Consider the following 22,438-nt stretch of genomic DNA (forward strand, 5'->3'; position numbering starts at 1 on the left):
TTTGCCTTTTGCTTTCTATTCAGACCCTGCTCTAAGAACATCTTCAACATGCTCCTCACTTGCTGCAAGAAACCAACCATCCTTTACTCTTAGCTTGGCACACAACCAAAAGATGAACCCATTGCTTCTGGTAATAGAAGTAATCCACAGAAGTAATCACAAAGAAGCTATGGCAGCCTTACAAAAAGAGGACAACACTCCTGCGGACCCCGAAAGTACTCAGCAACACCCTGCAAGGAACCTTTCCACTTCTGGAGGCAACCATTAAAGCTGCTGGCCAGACCTCAGCACTGGAGCACATGGTGGCCTTGGGATGGCTTGGGACTGTGCCAGCACATGAGTGAGCATAGTAAGAAAGGAGAGCAGAGTACCACTTTCAGGAGATGGCTACCATTCAGCTTAATGCTAGCAGTGTATCTTCTAACAGGTGAACCATCTGCAGGGGACAGTTTTAAAATCTAAAATGACTGTGTTTGTGAAGGTTTGAATACTGATCTGAACTGAAAACCAGGAACAAATTATCTTCTGCTAACTTAAATCCTGAAAAATGTTTTACCCTTATTCAAGGGCGTAAAGGTTCAGTGTTATTTGACATAGGTCAAAATACTTCCATCTCTACAAGCCCTATAATCAAGACAGATGGAAACATTCCATTCTTGTACCTTTGCTAATGTGATTTAATGAGCACAAGCTATCAGGGTTTGACATATCCATATTCTCAAACAATCTTATGACCAACATTCGAAAGTATGTCTCATGATCAGTAAGTATACTCATATCATGTATTCAAAGATATATATCATGTGTTCAAACATGTTAAGTTTTATGGGAGGTGATTTTAGTCAACAAGACATAGTGCCACCAGTCACAATGTTTTCACATTTAGGAAACAATTTTTACAAAAAAAGGTTTTTATGAGAGCATATTTTAATAAATCAACAGGCAGAGCAAAAGAACAATGATAACACAGAAACAGCGACAGCAAACATGATGTACACTACTATGAAGGTGTCTGCAACAGTCAGACTAATTAGTAATATACACCCCAATGACCCTACCTTATATACAGGTTATATGAGCAGGAAGTTTGAAACACACAGAAAGACTGCACTGCATGTACACAGGCTCTCCTCATTTTACTTAGCTCAAAGTCTTTATCTACAACTATGTCCTGCCTAACAATTTAGGAAGATCCTAAATCAAACCGCTGCAGGACTGTCTAAATGTAAAACCCACACACAAACAAATCATTACAGTGCTTTCATTTAATTGCAGCGAATTCTCAACTCTATCCACTACCGTTTACGATCGTGGTTAAGAATGAGGCAACAGGTGCTTCCAAACTTTTCCAGTCACACAGGGAGACCTGAAGACCACACCTAGAGCACAGAGTCCGTTATTCCCTACTGATAAAGTGCTCTTAGCTCAAGACAAGTCTCCACCGGACAGGCTCCTCTGAATACTGCCACCTTCCAGATCCTTGGCACGTCACTGGACCCGGCAGTCTTCCTTGCTGGCAGAGTTAGGCCCAGCAGCTGGGCTGGAGGCAGGGAAGGCCCGCTTGGGCCTCAGGCCCTCCCTGGGGCTCTCTGCTGAGTTTCTCCTAAGAACATTACTGGCTGTGAGAGACTTGGCTGGGAGTTCTGGGAAGGCAGTGTGTGAATCCGCTGAGTTCTGCTGAACAACTGTAACCTACAACATACAAAATCACAGTCAAGGTTCAAAATCACAGTCACATTTTTCAGTAGTCACCGTTTTGTTCTATAGGGACTGAGCAGAGGGCATTACACATGCTAGGCAAGTGGCCTACCAGTCAGCTACATTCCCAGACCTATTTTTACTTTACATTTGAGACTTACTTTTTACTTTACATTGCCCAGGCTAGCCCTGAACCCACTTGATAGATCAGAGAGAGACCTTGAACTTGTGATCCTCCTGCCTCAGCCTCCTCTAATAGACTTAAACATCTATACAGTCAGACCTGGTCACACTCACACTGGCAAGAGATTAAACTGAAACACCCATCACCTGGGGTAGCACTTCTGTGGGAAGGACGACAGCCTTATCTTCCTCCCTGAAAGTAGGTGCCACATAACAGGAGTTAAAACATCAGACACAGCCTATAACAAATCCCAGGCTTCTCTGGACACCACTGCTGGCCAGAGCCCTGCTTTCAAGCAAGGGTGGCAGTTCAAAACAGAAGGCAAATGGTTTGAAAGAAAACACTGCATCTTATTTACCTACACACACTCTTTTTTTTTTATTACTTTGCAGCATCTTGTACTCCATTAATCATCCTTTTTTTAAAGATTCATTTATTTATTATTTACACAGTATATAGTATTCTGCCTGCATGTGTGCCTGTAAGCCAGAAAGAGGGCACCAGATCACAGTATAGATGGTTGTGAGCCACCATGTGGTTGCTGGGAATTGAACTCAGGACCTTTGGAAGAACAGCAAGTGCCCTTAACCTCTGAGCCATCTCTCTAGCCTCCTTCTACACACACTCTTAACACCCACAATGTACCTGATTACCTGGTAAATACACAACCAGTTCCTAACTGAGAACCAAAACCTGCCTCATTGGTCCTGAGTCGCTGCTGCACTCACAGTAAGTATAATCCAAATGCATACAACTGACTTCAGAGGAAAAGACTGTATTTACAACATGTCAAACACCTAGGACCCATATCAAAGTGTAAATCACTCTCTTAATAGTGTTGTTTCTGAACTGGATTTGGAAGATAATTATCTAATAATGAAGTCCAGAAAGAACAAATCCCCATGTTGTTCTGCCATTTAAGTGAAAGTGATTATACCAGAAAACAAAACTATAAGAAATAGTAAGATGATATAGGTGTTGAGTCAAAATTTATGACATCTAAAATAGTGAGGAAATATAAGAGATGAAAGTAAAATAAAGAAGGGTTGGGGTTCCTGCATTGGAAGCGTGAGGACCTACCATGTAAAGAGGCTGGGCATGATAGTGCTCTAAGGATTGCTGGCTCAACAGCCGTATTCTAGTTGGTGAGCTCCAGACCAATAGGAGACGCTACCCAAAAATTAGGTGAAAGACAAGGAAATACAAATACAAGAAGTTAAAGGCAAAATGGAAGTTTCCTATACAAGACCTTCAGAGGAAACCAGAGTAGCAAGATGTAAGACATGACATCAGCTGAGCCCAGGAATTCAAGACCAGCCAGCACAATACTGAGATGTAGCTAAAAACAAAACAAAACAACTAGTCATCTAACGGGCCTACTGGCCCAGGAATGGCAATTTTCAAGGCATGCTTGAACTTGCTAAAGTAAACTCAGGTCAGCTAGGCAACTTAGTGAGACACTGTCTTAAAATAAAAAGTAAAAGGAGGGCTGGAGATGGAGCTCAGTGGCAGAAAATCTGCCTAAATGCATAAAGCCTTATGCTCAGTGCCAACCAGGACTCACCTCACCCCCCAAGAAGGGGAAGTTAATATTAGTTTAAAAAGAGAAGCTACTTTGCAAGTACAGACAGGTCTCCAGTGTGGTGTCCCAAAAGCAACTACCAATAGACACAGATTTCCAGGTAACATCCAGAAACAAGGAACAGAATGGAAATCACTTTTCCACTTGTATTCTTCCTAGAGAAAGCATGTGACTTTCAGTGGCAATTAGATACTTGACATTACAAAACCCACAGTAAATCTGGCCTGCAAATACATCAATTCCCTAGAAAGCTGCTCCTATCTCAGAGCACGTGCACAGGACACTGAAACCAGCAGCCAAGGACCAGGCATTGGTGAGAAGTGACCATCTGTGAAAAGTTGAGGGGAAAAAATTTGTAATGGTACTGCTATTTTTTTTTCTTTTTCAAGAGAAGTAATAATATGAAGACAAGGGCTTCCCTAGAATCTATGAGTCACAGGGACATTAAGTATTTAGGTACAGACAAAGAAGGAGGAAAGGAGGGAAGCAGGGAGAATAATCACAGAGAGATAAGGAACAGAGACAGCAAGACCTTTACTACAGTACATTCCTTGGCTTTTCCCTCAGACTTAATTTCAGACATGGAATTGAGTCAGTTACAGTCTGTGATCAGAATTCAAGCATAAGTTGGGGTGCTCATGCACGTGTTTGCTTCTGAGTGGTCTATAACTAGGCAAGGCCCTGAACCATCAGACAGTACACTGCCCTTCCTACTGCAGCCTGACGGGAAGAGAATAGAAGTTAGTGGCTGGGGGAAATGAACCTTACTACAACATCCTCAAAGAACTGCTAAGTGACTCTATGCTCAAAGCATCATTACCACCCATGGCAGGCCTTCCAATTTAGTGAGGCCAGTCCAGGAAGCACCGCCATTCAGGGAATCAAGTCTATAAACAGCAGCTCCCTTTGTCTCTAGCAGACTAGGACTTCCTGGGCTTCTTCCTCAGTGACAACAAACAGCAATGCACCCAGATGCATTTTACCAGTTCTTTTCCTACCTGGAACTCATCAGTTATTAATAAATAACATAAGAAGTTGCCTCTAACACAGATTTCACCTTAGGGGAGAATTTGCCATTTGGAGCGTCAAAGCACCTGCTTTAGGTAAACAAAGCCTTGATCTGTATTTTTTAAGCTAAATGATGAATCATGCTTGTAAGTACTTTTAACAGAGCATCTCAGAAAATGCTGACTTAAACTGAAAATTACTAGGCTAGGTTTTTAAAACATGAATCTAATCATAGTCTCGCAGACCCTCTTTTCAAGAGGGCCCCCTGCCACTCTTCAAGTGCATAAAACGGCTTTGTGATTCATAACTGCTGCTGCCAACTAGACTGCATGGAGCTAATGCAGAGAACACAAATCTGCAGGAAACCATGGTTACTGCTCTGTGCCATCAGGCTCCACAGCAGTGTGGAGTGCAGGCCCCCTGGTGTGCACAATGCTTTCTCCTAGGTAATAAATCCAAGCACCACATGCAAACTGCTTTTACCATCAATTCCTTATAAAAGAAAAACAACAACAAGACCCTGTGGTGACTTCATAGGATGGTTTCTTATCTTTATAAAAATCTTATTACTAAAGTCACTTCAAGAGAGCAATCACACCTCCATTCTCACAAGCTATGAGAAAACGTATTATAAAGTTTAACTGCTAAGGAACTTCCACATTATTCAAAACAAGCCGTCTGCTGTTCTGATACAACTAATCACCTATGGTTCTGGATTCTGGTGTACAAAATCTTGAGAGCTGTGCTCACTCATGTAATGACCATTGCAAACAGGAGCCACTACACTTGTAACAAGCTTTTCTTTTTTTTTCCTTTTCTGATTAAATGTTATCAGATGCCAAACTTAAACTCTGACAGGTGAGCAAAGTAACATCATAAAATTTTAAAACTTGTTACTCTAGAAATTTCCAAGAATATTCCCATGGTTCCCAGTTTGAGAACCAGTTGCAAAAAAAAAAAAAAAAAAAAAAAAAAGAAGGTATGAAGACGGGGAGGTTGGTTTAAATCTGTCATGACTGTCAGCTTCTTCATTCCTTTACAAGAGCATAGTGTAAGAGATCGATAAATAAAAAGTGAGTTAGGTAAGTGTTTAGTTAGGAGAGTGCTTGCCTACCATACACAGCACAAATGGGGAGTGGTGATGTACATCTATAATGGCAGCACTAAGGAGGTGCAGGCAGAAACATCAGGAGTTCAAGGCCATCCTTGCTGACACAGAGAGCTCAAGGCATGACTGAGATTTTATTTTAAAATTTGAGATTGACACATGCATTCATGTGCAGAAAGGGTGTTGCTAGTATAAATTACAGTGTTAAAACAAAAATCAGCTGAGCAAATACTTTCCAACTTTTGTACAAGGTAGAGAATAAATGCCATAGAGAATAAGGAGCTTTGATGACAAAGGGCAGAGTGAAAATCTAACAGAAAACAAATCTGAACTGAGGCCCAAACCTCTGTAAACCACAACATCACTACTTCCCTGAAAGCTATTTACCAGCAGCCCTTTGGGTAGAGAATGAGATTAAGCTTCAGGAAACTGATGTACACATCCTTGGACTTGCTCACTCGGACCCTGAGTCAGGTACTGCAGCATCCAACCCAGGACCAGCTAACAGACTTCCAAGAAGGCATGCAGGAAATGACATCCACAGATTACCTTTTGTGATTTGCTGCCACCAGCTGTTGGTTTTGAGGACTCTGCAACATTTTCTTTGCCCAGAGTTGGGGAGGATCCCACTAACTTCTGTGCAGCAAGGCGGGGGCTAGTCCTGGTTGCCATGGTTGTTCTCCGTAGGATATATGGGCTCGCCTTTCCTGTTGGGATGTCAGCAAACCCTATGGACAAAGGAGCTGCTTGTCAGTAATGGCATGCAATAGGCATTCTGTTCTGTTTTAGTTGTGCTAGCAATAGAGTTCCGGTGCTTGCCCAAGTACAAAGTTTCAATAACGGTAAAGATAACTATAAAACATAGTTTCTCCTCAGCCATAGAGAATAACGTATTAAACTTCATAACTGATGGTCATGAAATGAACTGGAAAATCAGCAGGTTATTTATTACTAGAAAGATAAAGATTTAAAAGAACCACAATGGGAGAAAGATTCAAAGAGAATCACACTAAATAAATAAAAGTTTTGCTTTTTCTACATGGCTGCATTTTACCTTGCATTTTCTAAGATAGGCGGGACATTTAATACAATTAAACTGGGATGGGGAAAAAGCCAGCTCTTGTCTGAAGAGGACAAATGTAAGCCAACAGTAACTCTAGGCAACCTGTCTCGAGTAGAGTCAGATAGGAGCGCAGGCTGGACTACCTAAGAGTGTCTTTGTATTTGCTCATATTGTCTCCTTCTAGGAAAGGAACTTACCTTACTGGTGGTGAGAAGGCTAGCCACCGAGACACAAGACATGACAGGGCACTGTGGCTACACTCAGATCTACCTACAGTGATGTTCTTAATCCCTTAATAAGTCATCTATTAGAGACAGACAGCTAGCTAAATACAGTTACTCAGAACATAACTCCTCTCGTCAGCTCTGATTTCAGGGTGCAGGGCAGAAGATCCAACCTGCTGTAGATTTAAAAATAAATAAATAAAACTATATGACTGAAGCTGGGTATGGTAACACATGTCTATAATCCTAGCATAAAAAGGCTAAGACAGAAATATTAGTTCAGACCAGCCTGAACTGTGCAGTAAGTAAGATTTCTGTCTCAAAATATCAAAAAGAATTAAAAAACAAGACTTACATTAAAAGAGAAAAAAAGTCTCCTCGTGATTTAGAGACTACAGCAACAGCAAGTGGCTTTGAAAATTCTAAACTCTCTGCTTCCAGGGGGTCAGTGTCAAGCACCCCATATGGCTCAAGAAAATAAAAGCTGATTGATAAAAGGAATTCCTAAACAGACTTTTAGCAGTCACTTCCCAAATCTACCAGAGCTTTTCATAGTGTTGTAGTTCATCTTAGTGATTTATGACATCACCAATTTAAAAATGAACTAGTCTCCCCAGGGAGTGGACTATCATGCAATAATTCCACATGACAATTTTTATGAGAAATCTCAAAATTCTACTTTAAAGCAAGAACTTGAACAGAGGGTCACACTTAAGCTAAGTCCATGGCATAGCGATGAGCTGCACCCTCAGCCCTATAATTCTGTATATAAACACTGCATACCTTTCTTAACAACTTCTGGGAGTCCTTCTGGCTCAATCTCAGTCTCTTCCTCATGGCCAGCAGGATGAATACTACTACTGACCACTTTCCTGCTCTTCTTAGAAAATGTCTCTGGTGTAGAAGGTGTTGTCCCATTACCATTCTCCCAAATTCCACTGGACCTTTGCCTCTTGCATGAAGTTTTATTTTGGCCTGATGCTGACTTCTTCTCACTGACAGAAGCACTTGGAGATGGTCCTGGAAGTGAAGAGTTCAGCAAAGGAGAGCCCTGGAGGTGCTGCCTGGATGTCCGTGAACTCAGCCGAGCAACTTGTATTTCCAATATCTCTTTGGCTTTTTCTAACTCCTCGTGGCTTATAAGCAGGGAACAGTACTTATCCAAGTACTTATCTGCTTCCTTGGTTTTTTCTTCAAGAGTCTCTTTCAGCTCTTTGTTCTCAGCCATTAATTCGTGTACATTACCATCCACAAAAGACTCTGAGGAAAATAAGATGACACATGACACACAAGTTGCTGCTGCTCTGTTAATAGCAAACACTTCCCAGGAGGTAACCTTTAAGCCTCCTGTTCTTTGAACTTTTCCAGGAGTGAATGAACAAGAAACAATCTAGTAGATAACAGTTTAACCCATCAACACTTAAACTCCATTATAGAATTAGTTATAAGAGATCAAGCAAATTGACTATATCCCCCTTCCCCAACTCATTCTTTCTGCCATAAATGAATACGCAATAGAAGTCAGGAATGACAAAGTCTATGTTACATGGTTTGGGGACAGGTGCCAGCCAGTCTGTGGATATTTAAGTCCCTATATTTAAGGTTGTGAAAGCATTTTAAGAGAATACAAAGAGACTGGCAGGTACAAATGTAGAAGAAGGATATCAAGGCAGGGCCTAAGTCAGCTTCTAGATAGCAAGAGTGGCAATTACTTTATGAGGTAACTGGCATAGTTAATTACCAAAAAGAAAAAATAAATAAAAGAAAAAGAAAAGAAAAGAACTACTCAGACGGTACCAAAACAGCAGGTTTTCCCCCATGGAAATAATTCTATTTCAAATCCTATAGTCAACACACAAGGTTAAGACCACAGTTCAGAAATTAGAAATTATTAGTAGGAAAGTACTAAACTATTTTTAAAAACTTAGCATACAACAAAACATTGAAGCACTTTTACACACACACACACACACATACACACACACACACACACACACACACGAGTGCCCACTTGCTAGGACCCACTTGCTCTCTTCTTCTGTGCAGCTTCAAGCTGGGAGAGCTCTTTCTGCAACAATTTCTTTTCTCCTTCCAACTGTTTACAGGATTTGAGCAACAACTTTATTTTCCCTTGAGCACGTTGATATTCCTTCTCAAGCTGATTCACATATTTATGGTGGGCTACCTACAAAATAGATGTAACTTCATTTAAAACCTTGAATTTCATTTTACAAGTGTATAGGGAAAACAACTAAAGCGTATTAAAGCAATATATAGTACAGTTATGCTTAAAATATAGCATCTGAAGATACATAAAACAAACCCTCTCTCTATCAGCATTAAGTCTCCCCAACAGGCAGCTATGTTTGGAATTGTCTTCAGCATTACATCGATCATTACATGGCTCCTAGCCTCATGGCAGTATTAGATAGTGAAGAGCATTAAAGACCTGAGCACTAACTCAGCTTGGGTTCCAAAACCTGAAACAAACTTTAATACATCACAGAATGTTTTACAAAGACAACCAAAGAGTAGGCATGACAAATTAGCAGATTCTAGCAAATTTCCCATTGGGAAACTTACTTTGATATTCTTTAGTTCTTCCATCGGCGCTTTTAATTCTTCAGTTAGCCTAGTTTTCTCTTCATTGAATTCTTCTTTCATCCTTGTTGTTTCCTGTACCATTTCATGCAGTTCCCTCTGTAGCTCTGTTTCTTTCTCAACCATTGTGTTAACCTGGAATTGAATCTTCATCAGCACTTGCTCTAGTTGGGTCTGTTGTGGCTGAATTAACCATTGTTAAAACACACACTGTTTCTTTAAGAAAACAGAACCTGGCCTCCAATCAAGTCACTCAGTATTCTCAGAACCTACTAGAGAACTTCCATTCTTTTTTCCTCAGCAAAGATTTAAAACAGCAGTAAGAAAAAAAAAAAAAAAAGACAGATAATATTCCTAAGTCTTAGGACACCTCACAGGTTTTAATTTGAATTAACATCAGAGAATGTTTTGAGGGAGTGCCTTAGTTTTTTTATCTTAGATTTTTATCAGCTCTTAAATCTATTAATCCCACAATGCTACTCTAATCTGCTAGAAACATGCTAAGAATTAAAGCTATACATGTACAAATCCTGGGAAATACAATTGTGATAGATTTCATCTTTCTGGACATTCCTTTTTAATTATCTGTTGAGTAAAAACTTTAATTTGAATTCATCAATTTAATTCACAGGTCAGGTAATTTTTCTCAAGCCACACCCTGGAAGCCATGAGTGTCCCTCTGGTTTGATATCTTTAGGCATTCTTTCTCTTAGAGGAGCAAAGGACAAGGAATACCTTCTGATTCTAATCTGTTACATTGCCAAAGTAGTTCTCAGCTAGATAGGGGGGCGCTTCTACCCTGATGAAATTGTTAACTGCAGATAATAACCTAGAATTGTATACATCAAACCCAAGATTCCCCTACATGAAGAGGTAACATCAAAAACCTAATCCAATTCACAAAAATGTCCCTTACAAGCACATCAGAGTGTTCACTGCTACAAGTGCTAATTCAATGTTCCTGTAGTCAAGACCCTATAAACACAAAGCCAGAGAACCATCTGGAAGTCCCTCCCTCCTGACCACACTTCTACATGGAAGTAAGTAATGGCACTTACTCTTTTAACAAGTGCTATTTTCTCCATCTTCATCAATGTAAGTTCACTTTCTAGACCCTTGTAGGAATTCTGCAATGCTTCGAAGGTGTTCTGCAAAGCGTTGTTTTTAGATTGCAGCACTTGGACCTTCTGTTCCAGCTCCACTGTCAGATTCCCTAGCTCTAGTTTCTGCTTCTGCCAGAGCTGCTGCTCTCCTTCCACTTGGGAAAGCTTACACTCAAGCTGCTCTCGACCTTTCAGTTGAGTTTCTAGTGTCCTGACCTCTTCTTCCCGCTTCTCTAGTTTCTGTTTGCCAGCTTCTACTTCTTGAGTGAGGGCATTTACAGACGACTGAAAAATAATATATTTATTCTTGGCCTCACTAAGGTCCTGGAGCAGCTGAGCCTTCTCAAGTTCAAGAGTTCCTACTTGACTACTCAGATTCTGTGCTTTGGTCTTATAGTCCTCTTGGTCATTGCACAAGGAAACCACTGTCTCATTCAGCTCCTTTAATTGAGTTTGAAGCATCTCCACTGTTCTTTTGGATTCCTCTTTCATCTGTACTTTTTCTTGCTCTTTTTCTTTCAGTAAGTTTTCAATCAAAGAATTTGTTACTTCTAATTCAGATACTCGCTCTTGCTCTTTTTTTAATTCTTTCACGAGACTTTCATTTTCTGACCTTGTATTAATAAGTTCTAGCTCCAAGTCTTGGAGGTTTTGGGCCACTCCTTGTATTTCTGATTTTAAAGTTTGTACCTCTGCTTTGGAGTTCTCAGCTTGGAGAATCACCTGCTCTTTGTTTTCCTCTGAGCGCTGCAGTTGTTGTTCAAGGTTCTCAACTTTCTCCTTAAGCAAGTCTGCATGATGCGTACTTTCCTTCAGTTGCTCTAGGATGTGGCGCTGCTTCTTTGCATCAGCATCTATGCGAACCTTCAGCTCTTGAATGCTATTTTTCAAGCAATGCACTTCTTCCCCTGGTTGATGCAGATTCTGTTCTTGGGCCTTCAAGGTTTCCTGATCATTACACAAGGCTGCTACTTCCTCAGTGAGTTCTTTTAATTGTGCCTGAAGCATCAACGCTGCAGACTTTGAGTCTTCTTCCATCTGTACTCTTGCTTGCTCCTTTTCTTCTAACAGACTTCTAAAAGAAGAACACAATTCATCTAACTCTGATACTCGACTTTGTTTCTTTTGTAGTTGCTCTGTTAGACTTTCTCTTTCAGCCCTAACTGTGACAAGATCTGATTCGAAAACTCTCAGGCTTTTGGTCATTTCATCCATTTGGGCCTTGAGTGTCTCCACCTCTGCTTTGGAATTCTCAGCGTCAAGAATTACTAGCTCTTGGTTTTCTTCTGACATCTCCAATTCCCTCGCCAGACTCTCCACTTTATCCTTCAATGAGTCATTTTCACGCTGGCTTGCTTTCAGTTTCTCCACAGCACTAAGGTGCTTCTTTTCATCTGCCTCAATGCGGACACTCAGTTTCTCGATGCCTCTTCTCAGCTGATGCACCTCCTCCTGGGTTGAGCTCAGCCGCACTGCAAACTCACCTTTCTCTGTGAGCGCTACTTCCAAGGCCTTGGAGACAGTCTGATTTTCACATTCTGACTCAGTCAGCTTGACCTGGAAGTTCTGAGCCTCCTTGACCAGTGATTCTTTCTCTTTATTCAGTTGTCCAATTTGGATTTCCAGCTCAGCAACTGCCAAAGATGATCCCTGTAAGTCACTCTGCAAATTCTGTAGCTGTTCCTGGAGACAAGCTTTGTCTTCTGTTAACTCACTAACACTGAAGGACAGAGTCTGAATGAGTTCTGCTTTGTCCTTGACCTCAGACTCTAACACTTCCACGTGACGAAGGCTCTCACTGTGGTGAGACTCCAGCTCCCCTATTTTCTCTTTCATCTTTTTGGACATCTGATCCAGTGCCTTGCTTTCTTCCGATACAGCATCTAATTCTCCACGAAGCCTGTTTCTCTCACTTATAACTACAAACAGTTCTTCTTTAAGGTCAACAATAACCTTCTGCTTACTTTCAGTGTCTCTTTCTAAACACAGCTTCTCAGCTTGAACCACCTCTAAGCTAGCTTCCAGAGAGAGGATGTGATGCCCCATATCAGCTTTCTCAGACTTGATCCTGGTCAGCTCCTCTTCCACATCAAGGAACTTCTCCTTCCAACCATCATCTGCGCTGGCTGCATTATCTTCAGCAGCTTCGCTTAGCAATTCACTTGCTCCCATTTCTAATTTACAAGCAGGATCTTCTGAACTTTCTACTCTTGGACATTCCTCCTGGTTATAAGGAAGGGATTCCAATTTTTCACTTAAGTCAAATTTTTCCTTCTTGAGATCCTTGACTATTTTTTCCAGTTGTCTGCATGTTTCGATTTTGATCTTTAGTTGTACTTCCTGTAAACTGAGTTTTGAATCTGCTTGTTTTATTTCATTTAGCAAACTTTTGAATTTTTTGTCCCAGTCCTCTATTACAGGCAGTAATCTCAAATTCTCATTTGATATGTCTTTCTGCAAATGGAGATGCTGGATAGACCCCTGATCTTCCAGAACATCCATGGGTACCAAAACATTAGGACTAGAAAACAATTCAGAAATGCATTCTGAATAGTCCTGAGTTTTGTCTTCTGCTGTTGTCTCACAACTGGTCTCTGGGGACTGCTCTTCACACCCCTCTCCTGTGAGCCTGGTAGTCTCAGCCTCAGTGATTGAAGTTTCTAGACAAAGGTGCTGTTGAACATGGTTATCACAAGTCTGATCAGTGTCCGGCTTTGGTCCTGTTTTCTCTGTCATCTCTGAAATATATACTTCGGATTCTTTTACATCATAACTATCATTTTGGCCACGAACAGCCTGTAAACATAATATAAACCAAGAAAGCATTTTATTTTTTAGAAGAAACAAAATAGAATCAGTGGTTTAATTATTATTTTTATAGAAACGGCCTGTATGGGTGCTGCTGTGCATATCTCTCCAAATAGCATAGCTCTCAACTTCATTCCATCCTGTTCTCTCTAGAGAGCCAACACAAACATTCAGTGGGTTCTACCTATGGGCTAAATACTGGGTAAGATATTTATCTATCATAAGGATGAACCCTCCAGGACATTTATTTCATCTAACATGGAAATTACATCTTTCTTTCACAGCTTTCAATGTTCTAGGCAATGTAAAAGAGTAGTGTTTTAGAAAGAAAGATTATTTAAGATGGGTTCCAGTGAGGTAAAAAACTTAGCTTTCCTTTCTTCTGTATGTACACATGGTTATTTTCACATACTCCTAAGTTACTTTACAAAATAAAATAAAAAATTAAAAAAATGTTGACATATGCAAAAAAAAGGAGTGGTTTTTTTGTTGTTGTTATTATCAAACAAGAAGCTAACACACATGAGCTAAAGCAGTTGACATGATCCTCAGTCCACATATTTTTTACTAAGAAAAGCAGTAAGGGTTTAGGAGAGGCTCAGCCCAAAGACCTCATCCTGGTCAGAATTTTTTTGGATAAAGTACATGTTTTTGTCTCAATTTCATCTACAAACTGGAGCACTACAATTTTGACGATCCCTCCCACCACCTCAATATGACCTATAACCTTTAACTCAACTTGCAGAACTAGAGTAAGACTCAAACTATGCTGGTAAACTAGAAAACACAAACCACAAGGAACTAAAGGATAAAGTAATTCTCTGATAGCATTGCAAGCTGCTAAAAATTAACATTTAAATAATTTATTTAGCTTAATACCTGATGCTATAACATTTAAAAGTCTGAAAGGCATGAGGTTAAGCCTCCTTAAAATAGTATTCACTATTCTTAAGTTTTAAAGTGTGCCTTATTAATTTTCAGTGAAAGCATATGTGGTGGTTTGAATAGGAATGGTCCTCAGAGGCACATTTGAATGCCTGGTCATTAAGGAGTGGTGTGACCTGACAGGGATTAGGAGTGGCCTTGCTGGAATAAGTGTGCCACTGGGGGTAGGCTTTGGAGTTCCAAATGCTCAGGCCAGGCCCAGTACCTCTCTCTGTTCCTGTCACCTGCCAATCTGAACGTAGAACTCTCAGCTACCTCTTGAGTACCATGTCTGCCTGTGTGCCATCATGCTTCCTGCCATGATGTTAATGAACTAAACTGCTGAACTGTAAGCGAGCCCTAATTAAATGTTTTCCTTTGTAAGAGTAGCCATGGTCAATAGTTTCTCTTCACAGCAATAGAGCAGTGAATAAGATAGCATACATTCAAAGACTTCCAACTTCAGACTTTAAAAACATCTTTAGGGATTTTTCATAAAATATTTAAAACAAATCATGATGGACATTTATTCCTCAAATGAAGTTTCCTCACATTTTTGAGTCCTGGTTGTTGCTGGGAAATTTTTGGTAGCCTTTTCATTTATTTCCTTGAACACTAAAAATACTCCAATTTTGATTTTATGTTTATTTCAATCCAACAAACATTTTCTAAGTGCTTAGGCATGCACACAGAGAAACAGCATATATATCGCAGGTACTTACACTTTCCAAGTCAGGGCCAAGCAAAGACCTTGAGCTTAAGTCCAACTCCTGGAGCTGCAGTCGTGCAACCTCGAGCTCAAGGGACAGGTTCTTCGTCTGTTGCTTCTCTTCTGCTAACTTGGACTCCATTTCCAAAGTGACGTTTGTCAGCTTCTGCTGCCATTGCTCCTTTTCTGACAAATACTGCTTCCTAAGACACCCAAGCTCTTTCCTTTCAGAAGTTAATAACTGCTCAAGCTCTTGAATTTCTTTATTTTTCATAATCCTTTGATTGTCAATTTTCTCTTCCAAACTCTTGAGGGACTCCAAGTACACCTGACACAAGACTTCAAGTTCCTCAACAGTCCTCACAGAGGCAGGGGAGACTTTTTTCTCAGTCAGATTCTCCTCCTCCAGACAGTTAGACACTTCATCTATGTTACAAGGATTTACTATAGTATTCTTTGCTAAACTTAGAAGAGACGTGTCTCTAGTTTGCTCTAAAACTTCCTTGTAGAAAGGAGCTTCTTCAAAATTTGTCACCCTAGGGCTGTCTGTCCCACAGAGTGCCAGTGGCCGAATATGGCCATCCTCAGCTCTAGGCTTCCTCTCCTTTACCAAGTCATCCTGCAAGGTTCTCAGATTCATTGACAACACAGAATTTTCAGCTTTTAATGTGTCAACGTAGGAACGCAGCGCTGACATCTTAGAGCTCACCTCACAGTGCTGATCATGTAAAATTTTGTGTTCACTTTGCAAACAGGAGAGTTTCTCCTGCAATTCAGCAAAGTGCACTCGGACTTCTTTGTTTGACAATGTCATTTGTTCACACAAACTGCTACTGTCCAAAGGAGTCAAGAACATAGATGTGCTGTTTTGTTTATCATGAAATTCAACGTCTGACATGTTTATCATTAGCTCACTCTGGGTAAGAATATTTTCATGGTTAAGTATTTTTATTTCACTCACTAACTTCTCAACCTGTGCCACCATTTTACTAGTTGCTAGGATACACTCTGACCGTGAATCATTCAGCTCAGACTCTAGTTGTAGCTTTTCAACCTTCAGAACTTCACACATTTTCCGTAGCTCGTTCAGTTCGTTCAGTGCTGTCTGTAGAGACGACTGCAGGTGTGCATCCTCCTGTTGACTTGCTGACCACTCACAGAGCACTGAAACATACTTTTCCTCTGCTTCTATTTCACAGTCCTTAGGGCCAATCCTTGCCTGTAACTGAGTGTCCAGTGAACTCTTGGTCCCTAGCTCTCCTCTAACTGTCTGTAATTCCTGATGCAGATTCATTTTCCCCTTCTCACTCTGGTCAAGCTTTTCTTCCATAATTCTTATCAAAGCTTGTGCCTTATAACTGTCTGGAGGTGTGTCTTCAGTGTCAATATCCATCTGATACTGGGAGCTACTCTTATTTATCTCACCTTCTGTTGCTTTTATAGAGCTCTCAGCTGGGTCTACCTCGAGATGATGTTCACGTTTACTCTGCGCTAACTCCATTAGTTGTTCATGCTCATGTGTTAAGTCACTAACTTCTTTTTGCTTATTTTGCTCTTCCTCTAAAGTCAAGTTTTCTTGCCTTAAGCCATCGGCCTTACTCTTAGAATAGTTTTTGATGTCTGTAATCTCAGATCTCACAGTCTGTTGCTCTATCTCCAACTCTAACATCAATTTCCTATTTTGCTCTTCAGTAAAAGCTAATTTTGTTAAGAATTCTTGCTGTTCCTTTGCAAATGCTTCCTTTAGCTGTTCCAGTTCATTTTTTCTACTCTCACAAAGAGTAGTGCATTCACTGAGCAAGCTTTCTAACTTCGCATTGTTTTCTTGTGCGGTTTTGTAGTTTCCCCTGAGATCTTCCAACACTGTTTCTGTTTCTTCACATTGCTGTAATAGCAAAAGTCTTTCTTGCTTATACTGACCAGACAACTCCTCAATGCTTCTCTCTCGTTCTGCTATACAGCTTGAAATTTTCTCCTGATTTTGGAGTAAACTCATTTTCTCCTGCTGTAAGGCCTCATTAACTTCCTTGAGAGCACCATTTGCCTGGGCTAGCTCTTCGATATCTTTTTTACTTAACAAGATGACAGAATTCATTTCCTTCTTCTCCGAGCTCAAGGTTTCAGATAAAAGTTGTACCTCCTTCAGAGTGTCTTCAAGAAGACTGTTCCTCTTCTTTAATTCTTGAATCTCTGTTTGCTCAGCTTCTAATTTTTCTTTCAAAAGTTGCAACTCTTTTTCCTTAATCTCAAGAGTTGCTAAAGTTTCGGCAACAATATTCTGATGAACTGCACAGTCTTCCTGTAATTTACCAATGTGTTGATTTGTTTCAGCCACAAAATTTTGATGAATCTGCTCTGCTTTAATGAGGTTTTCTTCTATTTCCCCTTTGATTCGTAGCAACTCTTCCCAACGCTTTTGCAGATCTGAGTTTATCTGGTTTTGAGACTCCAAGGAACTTTCAAGTGAAGTGACTCTATTCTGTAAGACAGCTAGATTTTCGGGACTCCGGTCCCCATCTCCAGAGCAGTCACTATTTTCTGAATATATGTTTCCTTGCTCCCCCATTAGATTTGCAGAGGAATCACTCACTACAGGCTGCTGTTCAAAAGCCAAAGAACTTCTCTGACTGTCCATCAGAGAAGACCCTCTGGATCTGAGGAAATCCCTCAGTGCCTCATATTCAGTATGCAAGTCTTGGTACTGCTGGTCTTTGGTCACTACTTCATTTGACAGTAACTGAAGCTTAGATTCCAAAACTTCAACTTGCCCAGTGAGCTCATTAGCTTTCAAGCACATATTTTCTATTTCCTTCTGATGCTTCTGATCTGAGTGCTCGGCTTTTTGCTGCAGTTCTAAGTAGGCTTGTTTCTGTGTCTCAATCTCCACCATCTTGCTGTCTATCATACTGTGGAGGTTTCTAATCTCCACACTAAGGTTTTCTCTTTCCATTTCCAGTGTTCTTACTCTCTCGCTATAGTCATGACTGTTTATTTGTTGTGTCTTGAGGCTGGCTTCTAAGTGGTTGATTTTACTCTGCAAGCCTTCTTTTTCCAATTCTACGTGACTTATAAATTTTTCATTTTCACTTTTCCAACAAGAAAACTGATTTACCTCTTCTTTCAATTCTTCACACTCTTTCTTTTTTAACTCCAAAGCACTCAGCAAAGCCTCAAACTCTTTCTCAATCTTGTTTAACTTATTATTCAGTTGTTCAATGTGATGTTCCCTTTTCTTCAACAGATCTTGAGAACAGTCTCGCTGCCCTTCCAGATCAGCTAAAGCAAGCTTCAGCTTCTCTAAAGTTAGTGAGTTTTCTTGCTGATCTAGTTTTTCCTGAAGATCTCGTAAAATGATTTCCTGAGAGGTATTCTTGGCTATTAAAACAAACAAATGAACACAAAGTTGTCAGCGTTTATACCAAATCAATATTCCATAAGAATTTAGACTCCAGCATTAGGGTGTAATTTGGTGGGAGAGAAGTGCATAGCAAGTTTAGTTTATGGGTTCTACATATAAAATTTTAAACTTTAAACTAAAAAGAGAAAAGTAATGAAATTAATATTGTCACGTCCTGTAAAACTTGACATTAATGATGGAGTCCTTTTAAGTAATTCACCTAATAATAACCTTATGACCTAAGTTTATACAAAGGCAGAAAAAAAAATGACCATTTTAGTATAGTAATGTATCTGATAATCTTGCAAGCAGCTTCATAAAAATGATGTATGAAACAACAAGGAAGTTTAAAGTATTTAGAATTATTTCTTTTTAAAAATATGTTGAATATTTGTGGGCAAGAATGTTACCCACAATCCAAGCCCACCTTCATAAGTGTAGTGAGAGGCTTTAACAGTCATGTGGAAGCTCCTACCACCCACTGCCTTATTTTTGTGCTACTGATAGCCCTTCCTACTTGGCAATATTTTCACTAAGCAGTGATGAAAAAGCTCAGGGGTGAGAAGGAATAATTGAAAGCATTTATAATAAACAATGCAATCTAGTATGTAATACAATGTAATACTAAATGAAAAGCTATACTTATTTCTAATCTACTAACTTTAGACCTATCCAATGAGAGTTGAAAGCTTGTGGAACAGTACCCTAAAAGCATCATTCTACTTTTCATTTGAGGGTCTCAAACAATAACACTTGATAAACCCTGAAAAATGACATAGTCATAACACATCCCTAATTTTCCTTAGGAAAGCTCAGGACTGGTACTTCTACCTGCCATGGAAAAGGAAAAACAGTCTCAGGGATTCACTTCTAGCTACTTGGGAAACTGAGGCAAGAGGATTACTTGAACCTAGCCTTTGACAAAACCCAGTCTAAAAGAGAGTGAAAATAGAGAACAATAGCAGTGTCACACATTCAGGTCAGCAGGTTAGAGATAAATTCCTCATGCAAATATCTCAGGTAAAAAAACGTTATATAAAAGGCATGCTAGCAAAAATGTGAAACAAATGATGGCTTCATTGCTATATATAACAAAAGTCTTCAGCTATAAACTGAGGATAGAAATTTAGTCAAGTTAAACTCTCAAAATATAACGGTCATTCAGGAGTTGGAAAACATGCATTTAATTTTTCTATTCCTAAAAGAAATGGTAATGAGTGAACAGCAGTTGTATGCAACGAACACGCTTGAGACTTAAAGGATGGCACTCTAGGGTGAGAGACAGCACTGCCAATATAGCGTTGCGAAGGAAATATTTACCCCTCTGGTTTCAAAACAGTGAAAACCATGCGTTTGGGATTCAGTGTGCTCCAGTTTTTTAAAGTTCAACTATCATGCTGGAAACTGAGCACTAAAAAGAAAACATTATCAACTGCAGGGACATTTTGGGGTGAATATAGCAAAGAACAGAGATTTTCCCAATTGGCTAATGTCATCCATCTTGCCTCAGGGAAATAAGACATAACAGAACTCTGGATAAAGGTGTTTGGTGCTAAGCCTGATGACCTGAATTTGATCCCCAAGAGCCACATGGTAAAAGGAGAGTTCTTCCATTGTGTTGCCATCTGACTTACACACACATACACTCACACACACACAGCCCATGATATATTCACACAGACAAACAAAATAAGTAAATAAATGTAAACGACTTAAAAAACCTCTAAAGCTACTGCACTCACCTCTCATTTCTTCTGCGAAATTCTGGCTCTCACTCAAACATGCTTTGACTTTACAAAGTTCTTCCTCCAGGTGGCACACTTCTCTGGTCCTTTGCTCAGACTGACTCCTAATGAGACTGTTTTCCTTCTTCACTTCCTAAAAACACATTTAGTTTGTTTTAACCTAAACAAATGCTCAAGTGAGTCACAATTTCTGCCTTAATAAAGGTCCTTAACAGACCTGTCTGTATCTCAGCCAGGAATGAACTTTCCAATATCTAATTAAAGTATCATCTTATCTGAATCAAATTACATCCTAAAAGCAGGTCCCACATCTAAGAATTATATCTTTAGGAAATATATTTCTTCAAACTTTCTATTTGTTAAAGAGGTAGCTCAGAAGAAAAAGCCTATTCATAAGATAATTAAAGACAAAAGCTTCAGATTCCTATCAAACCAGATTAGTAAAAAATATCTTTGCAAAGAAATGAGGTGATACTAAATCACAATGCTCCAAGAACAAATGTTTGCTCTTCACAGCAAAACTAGCGCAAGGTTACTAACACAAGAATGTCCTTATAGACGAAATTCCCTTCAACAAATGTTTTCATCAACAAAGACTACAGCCCATGTATGTATACAGGAGTGTATAGTATGAAAAATGCACTTATAAATAAAGTAGCATCTCTGCCTTCACCAGTATTACCCTCCATGGTGTAAGGTGTGGTCCTAATCACTCAGTACACACCTAACAGAGCTAACTACTCAAAAGACACTGCTTAATATATATGATATCAAAGGCGAGCACAGAATTCATCGTGGATGAGGGAGTCTGAGCACTCACAGGTTCTTTGGGTCCATTATTAAATATTCATCCACACAGGGATGTGTACAGCAAAGTAACACAGATACATATGTAAATGTGCAATTTCATTCTCCTGTTGAGAAATCTTAAACTAAACCATGCAAATGAGACACCAAATAGAAACGCTATTGTTCCTCCTTAACAACCTAAGACTGACACAACACATATTAAAAACACTTTCAGCACACTGAAACATGTTTCCTTTACTATTATAATCTTTATTAACTGTGCACGTATACACACACACATACACATGCATGCATGCACACTGAGGAGGCAGGGCATGCTATGGCACATATGTGGACAACACAGAACATCTTGGGGTAGTTAGTTCTCTTATTCTACCAGGAGGGCTGCAGGGATCAAGGTCTTTGAGTTTGGCACACTAATTTAAGTAGCTCTATTCATTGAGCTACCTTTCCAGCCCTTTTGTTTGTTTTTGGACAAAGAGTCTCATTTTGTAGACCAGGCTAGCCTCACACTGGATATCTACCTGCCTCTGCCTCCAGAACATTGGAATTAAAACTTTTAATTTTTTTTTCCTGAAAGGTACACCCTTTTATCTATATATAGCCTACCCCCAAGAATTGGCATATCACCACTAACTGAAAGAACTTAAGTATCTCATATCTTAGGGAATGAAAGAAATCCACAAGGCATTTTTTAAAGTTACATTTAAAAAAAATCCTTCAGAGGAGTAGGAAGACATTTTTTGAATCTTAAAGAAACAATTAAGACCCATCCTCCAAAACCCCACTGCACTGTTAGAAAACAGATGGCCCTGGCGATGCTATGTTGGAAGACTGCCTTCAATTATCAGTCTGCTTACTACCAGCAGATGGGTACCCATGTAACAAAGCCAAATTCAAGAAGAGGGAGAATCTGGCTACTAGGAAGTACTTGAAAACTTGCTGGCAGCTGTTGTGTTCATGTATATACATTCATTTCATCATTAAAATGAGACAGAGCCTGTTGTCAATATTACACTCTTGTCTCCTGTGTTCTGATCCTGTCTTGCTTGCACCAGGAAACTGACTATGAAATTAAGATATCAATAAGAATCAAAGGACAGCTGCAATAAATCTCAAGACTGAGAGGTTAACCTGCATTCTATTCAGTATTCAAGCTTGGAAGAAAAAAATCATGAAGGTGAAACAATATAACTGATTAAAATTAGCATTAATAAACTAGAGAAATGTAATCACTTGTTTGTTCTTCAGACTAAGAATAATCACCACCTAGTGAGATCACAGATGAAAGACAGAGCATGTTGAGCACCTTGACAAGTGTAATGGGGCATCGGCATTAGTATTTCTTCCCCAAGTGTAACAGTTGGAAGATCATCAGAAAGGAATCATGAATTGACTTACTACTTTTATGATTTACAAATCATTCTTACTAATATAAAAAAATAAAAAACATCAAACCAAACCTTGGCCCTGA

The 22,438-nt window shown here is 39.6% G+C and overlaps 1 protein-coding gene across 1 annotated transcript in view; it reads right to left on the reverse strand.

Annotated features, from left to right (window-relative positions):
* Window positions 1-909: 909 nt before the first annotated feature.
* Window positions 910-22,438, reverse strand: part of Cenpf (centromere protein F) — a 44,970-nt gene continuing 23,441 nt past the window's right edge. Inside the window, exons 11-18 of the mRNA XM_021645319.2 lie at window positions 20,152-20,287; window positions 15,026-18,387; window positions 10,527-13,367; window positions 9,451-9,603; window positions 8,893-9,052; window positions 7,651-8,127; window positions 6,130-6,308; window positions 910-1,692 (exon numbers count right to left, since the gene is read on the reverse strand). Coding sequence (XP_021500994.1) covers window positions 1,489-1,692; window positions 6,130-6,308; window positions 7,651-8,127; window positions 8,893-9,052; window positions 9,451-9,603; window positions 10,527-13,367; window positions 15,026-18,387; window positions 20,152-20,287 — 7,512 coding nt within the window. The 3' untranslated portion in view covers window positions 910-1,488. The remainder of the gene's footprint in view (window positions 1,693-6,129; window positions 6,309-7,650; window positions 8,128-8,892; window positions 9,053-9,450; window positions 9,604-10,526; window positions 13,368-15,025; window positions 18,388-20,151; window positions 20,288-22,438) is intronic.

Source organism: Meriones unguiculatus, chromosome 11 (assembly GCF_030254825.1).
Source record: "Meriones unguiculatus strain TT.TT164.6M chromosome 11, Bangor_MerUng_6.1, whole genome shotgun sequence".
NCBI classification, from domain to species: domain Eukaryota; kingdom Metazoa; phylum Chordata; class Mammalia; order Rodentia; family Muridae; genus Meriones; species Meriones unguiculatus.